This window comes from Oncorhynchus mykiss, chromosome 13 (genome assembly GCF_057628025.1).
Source record: "Oncorhynchus mykiss isolate SJ-2025 chromosome 13, ASM5762802v1, whole genome shotgun sequence".
In the NCBI taxonomy this organism is placed as follows: domain Eukaryota; kingdom Metazoa; phylum Chordata; class Actinopteri; order Salmoniformes; family Salmonidae; genus Oncorhynchus; species Oncorhynchus mykiss.
Genome location: NC_143034.1, coordinates 15,863,796 through 15,881,208, shown reverse-complemented (window position 1 = coordinate 15,881,208; position 17,413 = coordinate 15,863,796). Strand labels below are relative to the sequence as shown.

The 17,413-nt window shown below is 42.3% G+C and overlaps 3 protein-coding genes across 3 annotated transcripts; all 3 read left to right on the top strand.

The window, feature by feature from the left end:
• The first annotated feature begins 975 nt into the window (after positions 1 to 975).
• On the top strand, positions 976 to 4,404 carry LOC118938178 (B-cell receptor CD22-like). Its single transcript, XM_090194601.1, has 6 exons — positions 976 to 1,030; positions 1,308 to 1,649; positions 1,813 to 2,031; positions 3,072 to 3,398; positions 3,559 to 3,813; positions 4,022 to 4,404. The coding sequence occupies exons 1-6, from the start codon at positions 976 to 978 to the stop codon at positions 4,402 to 4,404; spliced, it is 1,581 nt and encodes a 526-aa protein (XP_090050727.1).
• A 144-nt stretch (positions 4,405 to 4,548) lies between these two features.
• LOC149978738 (uncharacterized) lies at positions 4,549 to 5,334 on the top strand (the record flags this gene model as incomplete). Its single annotated transcript, XM_090194600.1, has 4 exons — positions 4,549 to 4,661; positions 4,756 to 4,795; positions 4,922 to 5,002; positions 5,142 to 5,334. Coding segments are annotated over 4 exons (303 nt in total), but the record flags the coding sequence as incomplete, so codon positions are not given.
• An 8,702-nt stretch (positions 5,335 to 14,036) lies between these two features.
• Positions 14,037 to 15,607, top strand: LOC149978737 (uncharacterized). The gene is made up of 4 exons (XM_090195508.1): positions 14,037 to 14,108; positions 14,347 to 14,691; positions 14,855 to 15,073; positions 15,201 to 15,607. Exons 1-4 carry the CDS (start codon positions 14,054 to 14,056, stop codon positions 15,605 to 15,607), a joined length of 1,026 nt encoding a protein of 341 aa, XP_090051634.1. The 5' UTR covers positions 14,037 to 14,053.
• The last annotated feature ends 1,806 nt before the right edge of the window (positions 15,608 to 17,413 follow it).

The window sequence follows — 17,413 nt, the reverse complement described above, 5'->3', positions numbered from 1 at the left end:
CTGCTGTTCAGCTTGGTGATAGCAGCTATCATTGAACCTGTTGGTCAGTCTTTAGACTGCTGTACAGCTTGGTGATAGCAGCTATCATTCAACCTGGTGGTCAGTCTTTAGGCTGCTGTACAGCTTGGTGATAGCAGCTATCATTGAACCTGGTGGTCAGTCTTTAGGCTGCTGTACAGCTTGGTGATAGCAGCTATCATTGAACCTGGTGGTCAGTCTTTAGGCTGCTGTACAGCTTGGTGATAGCAGCTATCATTGAACCTGGTGGTCAGTCTTTAGGCTGCTGTACAGCTTGGTGATAGCAGCTATCATTCAACCTGGTGGTCAGTCTTTAGGCTGCTGTTCAGCTTGGTGATAGCAGCTACCATTCAACCTGGTGGTCAGTCTTTAGGCTGCTGTACAGCTTGGTGATAGCAGCTATCATTCAACCTGGTGGTCAGTCTTTAGGCTGCTGTACAGCTTGGTGATAACAGCTATCATTCAACCTGGTGGTCAGTCTTTAGGCTGCTGTACTGCTTGGCGGACCGTAAAGGATGGAACATTTATCCTCCAATATTTGGGTTTCTGAGACGAAAACAGCTTCTGAATAATCAAAATATGTGTTTATAGTAATACAGATCTGTTCAATAAGAGATTGTTGTTGTTGATGATGATGATGATGATGATGATTACTTTACTGTATCCATTAGGAAATAGATTTTGCATCATACAACATGTCATCTTAAATAGACAGATGTAGACAGACATGCAACACATCACACACATTACATACATAGTGCTATAGACTTACAGACAGACAGTATTCACATAGACAACCATATAGCACAATACAACACAATATGAGCCTGGTTCATCTTCAGTAATGAGGCCCTGTACCCCATTTACAGTTTAAACTTCTATGTATCAGGTGGAGTTATTCACCAGCTATAGAGTTGTTGTTTATGTTTCTAGGACTGCAGGGTGGGAGATGCAACAATGTCCTTGAGAACAGCAGGAAGTGTGTTGGTGGTCTTTCTCTGGTCTGTAGCAGGTATGGTCTCATTCTTATCTTTTAGTTGCTCTGTTTAACAATCTACAGACATTTCTAAAATGATAAGAATCATAATGTTATTCTGGTGTGTTCTGTTAGGTGTCTCCACTTCACTTTAAATAGTTATCTTTCACACCTCACTGAATGATGCTTTTCTACAGTTTCCATTCACACTCAGCAACTACAGCAACAAAGTGTGAACAAACCCTACTTTCAGTGTGAGCCAAATGACCTTGGCTTAATTCTGATACCATTGTGTTGTGTGACTGTGTTTCAGTGGTACTGGGTCAGGATGGCTGGAGTGTTACATACATCACTCAGAGTATCTGTACCTTGAAGGGGTCAACAGTGGAACTGTCCTGCTCTTACACATATCCCAGTGGTAAAGTCACAACAACCTTCTGGTTCACTAAAAATGATGCTGCTGGTCCTGTAAGTCTGAGTGATGACCCAGACTACAAAGGACGTGTGACGTACCGTAAGGATAAAGAGAATGGTCACACCCTGAAAATCACAGACCTGAGAGAGAGTGACTCAGCTATATACAAATTCAGATTTACAGATCAGACTGGAACATGGAGGTATACTGGTGAACCTGGAGTCACTCTTTCTGTCACAGGTACAGTTGCATTCAATATAGTTAAACAGTTGAATTCCATTTCGTTCAGGATAAATGTCTTGGTTTGTGTTTATGTCTGAATAACATAGGATCTCTTCCATCTTTGTATTTGAGTGATAAGTCAGTGATAAAGGGATTTACAGTGATATTGTTTTTTCTCCAGGTCTTCAGGTGAAGGTGACTGGTGGACATCAGGATAAGACACTGACCTGTAGCACCACCTGTATTCTGACTGACAAACCCACCTACATCTGGTACAAGAACGGACAACATCTAGATGAGAGCACCTCCCCCCAGTACAAAGACCCAGTCTCCAGTAACTATGAAGACAGCTACTCCTGTGCTGTAAAAGGCCATGAGGATCTCCACTCTCCTGCAGTGTGTGAGTGTTAATCTAACATGGAATCTCATACAGCAAGTATACAGAATTTGATTCATATCTGAAAATATCTGAAAATACTGTATAATGTACTCATGTGATTCCATTATGTTTCAGGTGTCCAGGGTCAGGACTGCAACACAGTGGCTTACACCAAGAGGACAATCTGTGCCTTGAAGGGGTCAACAGTGGACATTTCCTGTACTTATGGCAGTGGTTATGATACTGTCACATCATCACTCTGGTTTAGTCCTAAACAGAGATCTAGGTGGAGGGATAAGTCGACACCTGAGGACCTAACCACAGACCCAGGGTATGCAGGTCATGTGGAGTATGTTGGAGAGAAGGAGAGAGGTCGCTCCACCCTGAGAATCACAGATCTGAGAATCACAGATCTGAGAGAGGAGGACTCTGCTGAGTACAAGTTCATATTCAACACACAGACATCAAGATGGGGACACAGTTTCCCTGGAACAACTCTGACTGTCACAGGTAACACTGAACAAATTATCATACTCATAGATGTATATTCACTGTTGGTTTCTTTATATTTTAGACTCAATACTTAATGATGTTATTGTCATTGACTCTGTATTCAGACCTGCAGGTGAAGGTGACTCCTGCCAGAAAGGCAGGGAAGAGGACACTGATGTGTATCACCACCTGTACTCTGACTGACAACCCCACCTACATCTGGTACAAGAACGGACACAAAGTAAAGGAGGACACTTCCAGCCTGAACTCAGACTCCTTTAGTGATGCAGACAGTTACTCCTGTGCTGTAAAAGGCTATGAGAATATCTTCTCTCCTGCAGTGTGTGAGTGTGTTTTTAAAAATAAACATCTCATACATGTTTGTTTCAGGTTGTGAGACTTATGCCAATGAATCAATTAATATGTATCATTATTCAAATTATGGTTGTCACGAATGTACACTGTTAAACTTGTTTGATTTTCTACTTTATAAACAACATCAGTGTATATCGGTAGATACTGTAATGAAAGATTTATATAAGGTGTTCTATTGTCTTCTTGTATTTCAGGTAAGAAGTGTTGGAGTGTGACTTACACCCAGCAGAGTATCTGTGCCTTGAAGGGGTCAACAGTGGACATATCCTGCTCTTACACATATCCCAGTTATCATGAGATCAAACAAGCTTTCTGGTTTACTAAATGGTCTGGTATGGAGGCTGAAGATCTGAGCTCAATGCCAGGGTATGAGGGTCATATGGAGTACCTTGGGGATAAGAAGAGTGACTGTACCCTGAGAATCACAGACCTGAGATTGAATGACTCTGCTGGGTTCAGGTTCAGATTCATAACATCTGGAGAAAAGTTTTCTGGCTCACCTGTCTCCCTGACTGTCACAGGTAATCTGTCACACATCTCATATCTATTAGTGTAATGATCTTATTAAGGGCAGTCATACAGACACAGTAGTGTTATGTGATGGAAAAATACCAAATGTTACATTTCACATAAGAGGACATATACAGGAGGAGAATAATGATTTGATTCATTTTACTCTAGATGTTGTGTTGGAGATGGATCCTACATCTGTGTCAGAGAGGGAGAATGTCACACTGAGATGTAGAACCAAATGTACACTGGACCCCAACACAGCCTACAGTTGGTATAAGAATAGACAGCCTCTACCAAACAGCAACACCTCCTCTCCTGTCTATATCCTATTCTCAGTCAGCAGTGAGGATACAGGCAGATACTCCTGTTCTGTAGAAGGACATGAGGATCTCCCCTCTGCTGAAGAGACTCTCACTGTCAGATGTAAGTACATTGGGTTTAAACCTTTAGTTAACTATAATAACATTGTAGTGACAGAATTTAGCTCCATATGATACTGGAATTGATCATCTTCAGTAGGAAGGTGAATCTACAAATAATTGTGTGGAAAACTACAATTGTGGAAAATGTATATCACATTTTTAACTGACCTAATTAGTTATATTTTTAAATCCACTGTCTTTTATATCAGATGGACCAAAGGACACCTCAGTATCAGTCAGTCCCTCTGGTGACATAGTGGAGGGCAGTTCAGTGACTCTGACCTGCAGCAGTGATGCCAACCCAACTGTGGACAAATACACCTGGTACAAGAAGAACGTAACCTCACCAAAAGCATCAGGACAGAGTTACAGCATCACTAACATCAGCTCTGAGGACAGAGGAGAATACTACTGTGAATCTAGAAACATTAAAGGGACAGAGACTTCCATCCCTGTCCATATTAATGTTATGCGTAAGTATGTCATGTTCTGTCTATTTCTGGTGCTCTGTGAGATGACAGATTTGACAGGTATGAAATATAAACACATGTACACATGGATTGTGTATTGTATATCTGTGGCAGTAGAGTAGGGGCCTGAGGTCACACACTTAATGTGTTGTGAAATCTATTGTGAGTGTATTGTAATGTTTTAAAATTGTAGAACTGGCTTAATTTTGCTGGACCTAAAGGGGATCCATAATAAATACAAACAGATATATGTTCTAACCTCTTGACACTTAAACCCAGTAAATCCTGCAGCAGTGTTTCCCTGGGTTCATGTGGTCTGGGTGGGGGCTGTCCTGACTGCTGGAGCTCTGCTCCTCACCATCTACTGCACTCTGAAGAGGTGAGGATTTTCTAGCCAGGGTTAAATATGAAATGTATATTAACCTCCACTAGAGGTCAGAAGAGAGCATAACTCACTCTGTTCCTCTTTACAGGAGATCCACAGGAGGAAGTGATGCCACAGCAGACACACAGGTGATTAATCAGTTACACCTCCACCTTCACACCTGGTGACATTAATCTACTGTATCACGACAGTCTCTTTCACACTATTTTCACTGTTACCATGTTCTCTCTCTCTCTCTCTCTCTCTCTCTACAGAGTGTCCATCCTGACTGTACCAGTGACACTTACACAGGTCTGAAGATGAGGACCATGTCCCCTGACTACGACACTCTGGCAGTAAGTCTCTTATTATGTGTTTGTGTTTAGAGAAAATGATAGAGGTGTCTCAAAGTGCTCATGCATTTCCCCTCCCTCCCTCCCTCCCTCCCTCCCTCCCTCCCTCCCTCCCTCTCTCACTCTCTCTTTCTCTCTACAGAGTGTCCATTCTGACCCTAACAGTAACAAGTGCACATCTCTGAAGAAGAATACCAGGTCACCAGAGTGACATCCAGGCAGTAGGTGTGTGTGTTTGTGTCATTTTATGAAGTTTATAAAGTGCTCATTCAGTGTGTTTGTTCAGAATGTGAGAGACTCACCCAGTGACACATCCCCTCAGAGAGATAGTGAACCACCACAGAGCCTGGACTGAATAGAACCACCACAGAACGTGGACTGAAGAAAAGTACCTCAGAACATCAACTGAAGAGAACCACCACAGATCCTAGACTGAAGAGAACCACCACAGAAGCTGGACTGAAGAGAACCACCACAGAAGCTGGACTGAAGAGAACCACCACAGATCCTGGACTGAAGAGAATCACCACAGAAGCTGGACTGAAGAGAATCACCACAGATCCTGGACTGAAGAGCTACGGTTCCAATCCAAAGCCAGGCCTCACTCCTCTATTCTCTAGCAACCATATCTAGATGGTTTTCCAGACCATGAACTTTAGCTTTTGAGTAAATGCTGGAATATATTTGTTATTTTCTTATTACGATGATAAATGGGATGGGTTATGCTTCTGCTTTTTTTCAATGGGATTTTCCCAATTCCATATTTTTTCTTGTGTACCAATCTGTTTCCTATCTATAGTTTAAGATAACATTTCTGATATTTTTCTAAGTGGATTTTGCCGTATACAGATGTTTTATAACATCAATAGTACTACTTTCCTCAGCAACTAATGTGGATCATATTGATAACAGCTTTCTATTATTTGTTTAGCTTTTGGGCCAAGTTTCTCCTGATGTGTTTAATGATTTACTTTGTATTGCTGTCAGAAAAGTATTAATTATTTTTATGTTTTATATTACGTAATCATATATTGTTTTCTTTCATTTAAAAAAATGTAATCAGTACATTACATATATTTAGCATTTGCAGTTTTTTACATGTTATATTAATTATAATTGTATATTAAAATTGTATATTAAAAACATGTGTCTGTGTGTCTCTCTGTCTCCCCGCCATAGTATAGACAGGCTGCACTACCAGACCCCACCACAGGGAGCATAATATATACAGACTGCACTACCAGACCCCACCACAGGGAGCATAGTATATACAGACTGCACTACCAGACCCCACCACAGGGAGCATAGTATATACAGACTGCACTACCAGACCCCACCACAGGGAGCATAGTATATACAGACTGCACTACCAGACCCCACCACAAGGAGCATAGTATATACAGGCTGCACTACCAGACCCCACCACAAGGAGCATAGTATATACAGACTGCACTACCAGACCCCACCACAGGGAGCATAGTATATACAGACTGCACTACCAGACCCCACCACAAGGAGCATAGTATATACAGACTGCACTACCAGACCCCACCACAAGGAGCATAGTATATACAGACTGCACTACCAGAACCCACCACAGGGAGCATAGTATATACAGACTGCACTACCAGACCACACCACAAGGAGCATAGTATATACAGACTGCACTACCAGACCCCACCACAGGGAGCATAGTATATACAGACTGCACTACCAGACCCCACCACAAGGAGCATAGTATATACAGACTGCACTACCAGAACCCACCACAAGGAGCATAGTATATACAGACTGCACTACCAGACCCCACCACAAGGAGCATAGTATATACAGACTGCACTACCAGAACCCACCACAAGGAGCATAGTATATACAGACTGCACTACCAGACCCCACCACAAGGAGCATAGTATATACAGACTGCACTACCAGACCCCACCACAAGGAGCATAGTATATACAGACTGCACTACCAGACCCCACCACAGGGAGCATAGTATAGACAGACTGCACTACCAGAACCCACCACAAGGAGCATAGTATAGACAGACTGCACTACCAGACCCCACCACAAGGAGCATAGTATATACAGACTGCACTACCAGAACCCACCACAAGGAGCATAGTATATACAGACTGCACTACCAGACCCCACCACAAGGAGCATAGTATATACAGACTGCACTACCAGACCCCACCACAAGGAGCATAGTATATACAGACTGCACTACCAGACCCCACCACAGGGAGCATAGTATAGACAGACTGCACTACCAGAACCCACCACAAGGAGCATAGTATAGACAGACTGCACTACCAGACCCCACCACAAGGAGCATAGTATATACAGACTGCACTACCAGACCCCACCACAGGGAGCATAGTATAGACAGACTGCACTACCAGAACCCACCACAAGGAGCATAGTATATACAGACTGCACTACTAGACCCCACCACAAGGAGCATAGTATAGACAGACTGCACTACCAGACCCCACCACAGGGAGCATAGTATATACAGGCTGCACTACCAGACCCCACCACAAGGAGCATAGTATATACAGGCTGCACTACCAGACCCCACCACAAGGAGCATAGTATATACAGACTGCACTACTAGACCCCACCACAAGGAGCATAGTATAGACAGACTGCACTACCAGACCCCACCACAGGGAGCATAGTATAGACAGACTGCACTACCAGACCCCACCACAAGGAGCATAGTATATACAGACTGCACTACTAGACCCCACCACAAGGTGCATAGTATATACAGACTGCACTACTAGACCCCACCACAAGGAGCATAGTATAGACAGACTGCACTACCAGACCCCACCACAGGGAGCATAGTATATACAGACTGCACTACCAGACCCCACCACAAGGAGCATAGTATATACAGGCTGCACTACCAGACCCCACCACAAGGAGCATAGTATATACAGACTGCACTACCAGACCCCACCACAAGGAGCATAGTATATACAGACTGCACTACCAGACCCCACCACAAGGAGCATAGTATATACAGACTGCACTACCAGACCCCACCACAAGGAGCATAGTATATACAGACTGCACTACCAGACCCCACCACAAGGAGCATAGTATATACAGACTGCACTACCAGACCCCACCACAGGGAGCATAGTATATACAGACTGCACTACCAGACCCCACCACAGGGAGCATAGTATATACAGACTGCACTACCAGACCCCACCACAAGAAGCATAGTATATACAGACTGCACTACCAGACCCCACCACAGGGGCATAGCCATTATTAGAGGAGTTTGATTTCTGATTTAACCAAAACACTTCAACAATAAAGAAATACATGATACATATCAAACATTGATTTATTGTGATGTTTAGCTACAATGTTTCCTGAGGGGAAGACCTCCCCTCGTGACTCCAGTGATGGACCTCTCCTCCCGTCGTGACTCCAGTGTTGGACCTCTCATCCCCTCAGGATTCCAGTGATGGACCTCTCCTCCCCTCAGGATTCCAGTCATGGACCTCTCCTCCCCTCAGGATTCCAGTCATGGACCTCTCCTCCACTCAGGACTCCAGTGTTGGACCTCTCCTCCCCTCAGGATTCCAGTGTTGGACCTCTCCTCCCCTCAGGATTCCAGTCATGGACCTCTCCTCCCCTCAGGACTCCAGTGTTGGACCTCTCCTCCCCTCAGGAATCCAGTGTTGGACCTTTCCTCCCCTCAGGACTCCAGTGTTGGACCTCTCCTCTCCTCAGGATTCCAGTGGTGGACCTCTCCTCCCCTCAGAACTCCAGTGGTGGACCTCTCCTCTCCTCAGGACTCCAGTGGTGGACCCCTCCTCTCCTCAGGACTCCAGTGGTGGACCTCTCCTCCCCTCATGACTGCAGTGGTGGACCTCTCCTCCCCTCATGACTCCAGTGGTGGACCTCTCCTCCCCTCAGGACTCCAGTGGTGGACCTCTCCTCCCCTCATGACTGCAGTGGTGGACCTCTCCTCTCCTCAGGACTCCAGTGGTGGACCTCTCCTCCCCTCAGGACTCCAGTGGTGGACCTCTCCTCCCCTCATGACTCCAGTGGTGAACCTCTCCTCCCCTCAGGACTCCAGTGGGTGAGTATGTTTATTTCTGGTTATTCCACAGTATACATTTCTACAGTTATAGGTTCTATAGGCCGTCTCAAATAGCACCCTGTTCCTACATTCCTTGTATTTTGACTGTGGTCACCTCCCTCCCTTCCTCTCCTCCTTCTACATTGTGTGCTGTAGGTGAGGGGAGATATAATTAGAATGTAGAACTCTGATACTCTCTATGTTTTGTACTGTAGGTGTGGGGAGATAGAGAGTATCAAAGTTCTACATTCTAATTATATGTTCTCTACTGTAAATGTAAATCTCCCTCGGCCTGAGCTGTGAAACATGGAAATGACATCATCATTAGAAGTTGAAGGGATCTTTGCCCAGTGAACCTCCTCTATGATGACCATGTTGTAGACACTAAGGGGGGTGACATCTGTTGTTATCATGTGTTTTACTGTGTATGTATGGTCATGTGACTGGACATGTGACCCCTTGTGATGTCATTGTGAGACTCACTGCCAGCCTGATGCCATAGGGTGCCTAGTAATTGCCCCTACAGGGGATAAATAAATGTTATTTTTTAATTGAATTACAGTTGAATATGGGGCATGTTCCAGGCAGACTATATTGCAGTCCCCTGCCTGCTCTCACAAACATTAGTCCTTATCCTTTTGTACCTAAAGGGGTACTGTAATTCAAAATCAAATAGCTAAATGATCCATGGTATGACAACATTAAAACAATTCCATATGTCAACTAGTAGAATAACCCTCCCGTCCCCGTCCACTGACGGCTCAGACTTCTAGATATTCAGAATCCCAGTGTCAGAGGGAGTCCAGTGCCTAAACACACGAATCAAATTGTATTTGAAACATGCGCCGATTACAACAGGTAGACCTTACTGTGAAATGGTTATTAAATGATTATTAAGCAACAATGCAGTTTTTTATGTAAGGAATTTTCCTTTTTTTAAATTATAAAAATTGTAAATAAAACTAAAACTAAATCACAATAAAATAACAATAACGAAGCAGCAATAAACAATTACATGAAATATTATTCAATGTAAAAAAAAAAAAAACACGCATCACTCAGACACAATAAAACATAATAATCACAGACAGACAGACAGACAGACAGACAGACAGACTTAGTTATATGGATGTCAGGGTTCACTTTGGGTCCGTTGTTCTGAAGATCAGTGAGCTGAAGACATCTCTTTCACACAAGAACACAGTGGAAATTCAGAGCAGCTTTCCTTGGACTTGGCATAATGACAGCTCACTGTTGTCTGTTGTTTCTAGCTAGCTAATGTTGATAGCTAAAAGTAGGCTCACTAACTAGCTCACTAGTTAACTATGGGGTCTTGCTGTAATTCAACGGCAGTGCATCATATTGTTCACAATCCAGTCCATTCAGAATAGCTGTGTGATGCAGAGAAATGCTAGTTTATTTAGGAAAAATCTTCATGTAGCTAACAAGCTAGCTGAGCTCACTTGTTCGCTCAATTCAAATGTCAGTTCAACATAAGTCCCAATATCACAGTATTTTTATGTTTGCGCCTGGTTAGTTCTCTATACATTTTACATTTTCAAATGTTATTTTACCTTCTATTTTGTATATTTCCATCAGACTAGTAGGGACATATGAAGCCTGGAGTCTGCAGTAATGTTGAGATATCAGTAGGGAGAGCTCTAGTCTTGAACACTGGAACCAAAGATACTCCCCTTTCATCTGTTCTGGAACCTTCAGTACCAGCTGATGAACAGTGATGGGAATGGGTCACATTTTGTCTCTTGTAAAACATGTAGGCCCACTCCTCATATAAAGAAATGCAACTACAGTATTCTGACTTTAGACCATTTTCTATTTTGATACAGTAACATCCCTTATGTGACATGTTGTTGCTGCATGTTAATGACCTGACTAGACTACTCGATAAGTGTCAACCACAGAACTCACACATAGGCTATGTCTGCTTCTACTAATACTTACAGTAGACTACTTATTGTTTCCACACAGTGACAGTAAGTTGACTGACTGTTCAAGACCTCTCCTCTTCACTTCACTCTGTAAGTACACTTGACAATATCTTGAAATATAGTTTTAGTTTTGATGTTTTTAGCCAAACATCACATGACTTCCTGTATCTTTGTACTTGTTGGTTTATTTTGAACTGTGTTTTGGTTGTTACATCAGGGCCTGTATTCATAAAGTGTCTCAGATGGTCCATATAATTATGATCTAAAAGGCTAAACTGATCCCAGATCAGCTTTCCTACTCTGATACACTTTGTGAATACTGACCCTGGACTGTGGTTTCATGTGTTTAGTTCAGTTTGTAGAGTTTACCAGTAATACCCAGATCTCCATTCAATGTTCACTGTTTAACAGTTTAACAGTGTAAGTTTAACAGGGTCAAGTATAACTGTGTGTGTGTGTGTGCGTGAGTGAGTGTACATTTATTTTTACATATTAATCTGATTGTTGGATACAGAGTCATGACCAAAATTATTTGCACCCTTGACAAATACAGAGATATATTGTATGCTATAAAAAGATGGGATGTACATTGTACATGTGGTTTCACATAAAGACTTGTGCTGTTTTAAGAGCTATGAGAGCAATACATTTTGAAAATGGCCTAAAGCGTGACAGTAAGAGTGATTAAGTGGATTCTTCATAAGAGCTTTAGGAGTAGGAGTCATGGTGGGTTGTGTATAGGAGTAGTATTAACATGAGACACAGTGATGGTGGGTTGTGTTTAGGAGTAGTATTAACATGAGACACAGTGATGGTGGGTTGTGTTTAGGAGTAGTATTAACATGAGACACAGTGATGGTGGGTTGTGTTTAGGGGTAGTATTAACATGAGACACAGTGATGGTGGGTTGTGTTTAGGAGTAGTACTAACATGAGAGACAGTGATGGTGGGTTGTGTTTAGGAGTAGTATTTACATGAGACACAGTAATGATGGGTTGTGTTTAGGAGTAGTATTAACATGAGACACAGTGATGGTGGGTTGTGTTTAGGAGTAGTATTAACATGAGACACAGTGATTGTGGGTTGTGTTTAGGAGTAGTATTAACATGAGACACAGTGATGGTGGGTTGTGTTTAGGAGTAGTATTAACATGAGACACAGTGATGGTGGGTTGTGTTTAGGGGTAGTATTAACATGAGAGACAGTGATGGTGGGTTGTGTTTAGGGGTAGTATTAACATGAGACACAGTGATGGTGGGTTGTGTTTAGGAGTAGTATTAACATGAGACACAGTGATGGTGGGTTGTGTTTAGGATTAGTATAAAGTATTGTGTTTGTTTAAATGGACACACTCAGTATCACTTCCCTCTTCTCCTTTCCTGTCTGTCCTCTCACAGTCCTCCTGAATCATATCAGAAATCTGTATATACACATTAGACTTTACAGAACATGTTCCTCTGTAACTCAGTTGGTAGAACATCCTGCAACGTTATGGGTTTGGTTCCCAGGACCCCTTAGGTGCTCTAGTCTTTAACATGTCTACATCAAAACATCCAAATCGTCAAAGAGACATGGGCAGGGCTCAATATCTTGGAATGACAGGAACATCATTCATTTTATTCCCATTACTTCCCAATTGAATGAGGACATCATGAGGACTGGAGGCTGCAGTAATGTTGAGACGCCAGTAAGTGGAGCTCTAGTCTAGATCACTGAACCTTCAGTACCACTTCGATGCAGCTGATGAGGAGTGATGGTCATGGGTGTTTAAATTGAATGGGTTCTAATTGAATAACATCATGGAACTTTGACCTGTATATACAGAACTCAGAAGGGGAAGGTAGGTCATTAAAATGTTAATGTTATAAATAGTTTAGTCAACACATTGTTTACATGGTTCTGTATGTAGTATAAAAGACCACAGTGAAAATTGACACATTTTTTTAAATATAATAAATATATGCCCAGACTTGTCTTTTACACAATTTCTGTTCTATTACAGTAACAGCCCTTTTCTGGTGTGTTGGTCTGGTTGTCGTGGATGTTAATGTCTTTACTAAACAGGAAGGACAGTTCTGCATCCACTACTTGTGTTCTGACTGCTTTTATAAGGTTTCAACACTTCTTGTTTTCACTCACTACCAGACAGTTGACTCACTGTCAAGTCCTCTCTTCTTCACTTCACTCTGGAACTACTCTTGACAATATCTTGAAATATAGTTTTTGGTTATTTGTTTTTAGTCATAAGTCAAATACTTGAGGGTAATGTATAATTTGTGTGTGTGTGTGTGTGTGTGTGTGTGTGTGTGTGTGTGTGTGTGTGTGTGTGTGTGTGTGTGTGTGTGTGTGTGTGTGTGTGTGTGTGTGTGTGTGTGTGTGTGTGTGTGTGTGTGTGTGTGTGTGTGTGTGAGAGGGAGAGAAAGAGAGTAAGAGAGAGTGAGAGAGAGAGTGAAAGTCACTGGCTGTTTAGCCTCACAGCTTGAGGATTGGTGCTGTCATTGAACCTGGTGGTCAGTCTTTAGGCTGCTGTACAGCTTGATGGACCGTAGAGGATGGAACATTTATCCTCCTATATTTGGAGTTCTGAGACGAAAACAGCTTCAGAAAAATCTATGCAGAAATATGTGTTTACAGTTCTACAGATCTGTTCAATAAGTGATTGTTGTTGTTGTTTATAATGAAGATGATGACTACTGTATATATTAGGAATTTATTTTTGCATCATGTCAGTTTAAGTAGACAGACGTAGACAGACATGCAACACATCACACACATTACATACATAGTGCAGTAGACTTACAGACAGACAGTATTCACATAGACAACCATATAGCACAATACAACACAACACAATATGAGCCTGGTTCATTTTCAGTAATGAGACCCTGGACCCCATTTACAGTTTCTACTTCAATGTATCAGGTGGAGTTATTCACCAGCTATAGAGTGAGTTGTTGTTTATGTTTCTAAGACTGCAGGGTGGGAGATGCAACAATGGCCTTGAGAACAGCAGGAAGTGTGTTGGTGGTCTTTCTCTGGTCTGTGACAGGTATGGTCTCATTCATAACTTATATGTTTGTCAATCTACAGACATGTGTATTACATTTGCTTGTGTTCTGTTAGGCATCTCCACTTCACTTTAAATAGTTATGTTTCACACCTCACTGAGTGATGATTATCTGTGGTGTCTAATATGGCAACAAAGTGTGGACAAACCCTACCTTCAGTGTGAGCCAGAATATCTTGTCCTAATTCTGATACCATTGTGATGTCTAACTGTGTTTCAGTGGTACTGGGTCCGGATGGCTGGAGTGTTACATACACCACTCAGAGTATCTGTACCTTGAAGGGGTCAACAGTGGAGCTGACCTGTTCTTATACATATCCCAGAGGTAAAGTCACAACAACCTTCTGGTTCACTAAAATGGAGGCTGGTATAGAACCTGAAGATCTACGTCAGAACCCAGAGTATGCAGGTCGTCTGGAGTATCATGGGATTAAGAAGAAAGACTGTACCCTGAGAATCACAGACCTGAGAGAGAGAGACTCAGCTACGTACAGGTTCAGATTATTAACAGATCAGGAAGGAGGGAAATATTCTGGAAGTCCTGGAGTCACTCTGTCTGTCACAGGTACAGTTACATTCAATATAGTTAAACTGTTGAATTCCATTTAGTTCAGGAAAATTATCTTGGTTTGTATTTATGCCTGTATAACATAGGATTTCTTCCATCTTTGTATTAGAGTGATAAGTCAGTGATAAAGGGATTTACAGTGATATTGTTTTTTCTCCAGGTCTTCAGGTGAAGGTGACTGGTGGACATCAGGATAAGACACTGACCTGTAGCACCACCTGTACTCTGACTGACAACCCCACCTACATCTGGTACAAGAACGGACAACATCGAGATGAGAGCACCTCCCCCCAGTACAAATACTCAGTCTCCAATGACTATGATGCCAGTTATTCCTGTGCTATAAAAGGCCATGAGGACCTTCACTCTCCTGCAGTGTGTGAGTGTTAATTTAATACATTATACTGTGTGTTGGTTTCACTATGAGAACTTGAGAGCTTTGAGCATCTCTAGAAAGAACTGAGAACACAATCCAATTGACCTCTTGTTATGTCACTGTGTTTCAGGTGTTCAGGGTCAGAGCTGCAACAGAGTGACTTACACCAAGAGGAGAATCTGTGTCTTGAAGGGGTCAACAGTGGACATATCCTGTACTTATGTTGGTTATGATTACATCACATCAACATTCTGGTTTAGAAGTGATAAGTCGACCCCTGAAGACCTAACCACAGACCTAGGGTATGCAGGTCGTGTGAAGTACCCTGACAAAGAGACAAGGAGAAACGAAGGTCCCTTCACCCTGAGAATCACAGATCTGAGAGAGGAGGACTCAGCTGAGTATCGCTTCACTTTTAAAACAAACAACTTTGAATGGGGTCATAGTTTCCCAGGAACAACTCTGTCTGTCACAGGTAATACTACCCTGTATGATACAACTGTAAATCATAATGAATTACAGGAGAAAATATATTAACCATCCTGTTAACACAGAGGTGTATGTGGTTTTATACATATTGTTTCAGGTCTGCAGGTGAAGGTGACTCCTGCTGCAGAGGGACAGAAGAAACTGACCTGTCTCACCACCTGTACTCTGACTGACAACCCCACCTACATCTGGTACAAGAACGGACAACATCTAGATGAGAGCACCTCCCCCCAGTACAAATACTCAGTCTCCAATGACTATGAAGACAGTTACTCCTGTGCTGTAAAAGGCCATGAGGATCTCCACTCTCCTGCAGTGTGTGAGTGTTTATTTATTAAGGGACAGATTGAAATTTACTGGGGGACGGGACAGGACTGGTCTTCAAAGTTTAAAATATTTTCACATGACCCTCCCCTTGTACTGTAAAATAAATTGAACACCCTCCCCCTCATAGAATTAACTCAAAATAATGTTTACGACCACAAATAAGAATAACTGTAGCGACCTGCATTTATAAACGTGAATACCGACTTTGCCACTTCAGCCTGCTTTTGTGGCCTGATCGATGCCACGCTGGGCTACGGGCCAGAATTTTGAGGGTTCCTGACCACCACAGACAAGCTCACCCTGCCTGTTCTATTACACTGCCATCATATACAAAATATATGCAACACATTTTCCACCAACAGGTTTCTGTGCCAATGCAGCACACAACCAATAAACAAAGCATACTGACTTCAGACACTTCAATGTCATGGTTTGTGTTTTCAACACCACAATACATAGACAATGTAAATCTGGACAAACAGAGAATACATCCCTCCCTACCTTGTAGTCTTACCCAGTATTGAAGGCTTGACAATCTCTGAATGTCATTCAACTTTTTGGTGTTTTGTAACAAATGTCTCTTTCCGTTCATCAAATGGCTGCTGCTCAGTTTGGATTGACTGATTGATTTTATTTGTCAGTTAAAAGAATACATATATAAACAATATTATTTTAAGTAAACAGGATTGTTGTTTTAAAGGATTGCACAATAAAGCTGGTGACTTATTTTCATTGTGGTCCCTATGTTTTACATAAATACATTTACAATTATACTGAACAAAAATATAAACGTAACGTGCAACAATTTCAACCATTTTACTGAGTTACAGTTCATATAAGGTAATCAGTCAGATGAAATACTGTATATTCATTAGGTCCTAATCTATGGATTTCACATGACTGGGCAGGGTCACAACCATGGGTGGGCTTTGGAGGGCATAGGCCCACCCACTGGGGAGCCAGGCCCAGCCAATCAGACTGAGGTTTTCCCAACAAAAGGGCTTTATCACAGACAGAATTACTCCCCAGTTTCATCAGCTGTCTGGGTGGCTGTTCTCAGATGATCCCGCAGGTGAAGAAGCCGGATGTGGAAATCCTGGGCTGAATGTAAAAAAACACACAATCCTCCCCAAAACAAAAGCTAAATAGATCCCTAATACATCACTGTAAAACTGTATACAATGTATATCAGTGTTGGTTTCATTTTATAATATGAGAACTGTTAGCATTTCTAGATAGAACTGAGAATACAATCTGTTGACCTCTTGTTATGTCACTGTGTTTCAGGTGTTCAGGGTCAGAGCTGCTACAGAGTGACTTACACCAAGAGGAGAATATGTGTCTTGAAGGGGTCAACAGTGGACATATCCTGTACTGTTGGTTATTATTCCACCACATCATCATTCTGGTTTAGAAGTGATAAGTCGACCCCTGAAGACCTAACCACAGACCCAGGGTATGCAGGTCGTGTGGAGTACACTGGAACATACAGAGGTCCCTTCACCCTGAGAATCACAGATCTGAGAG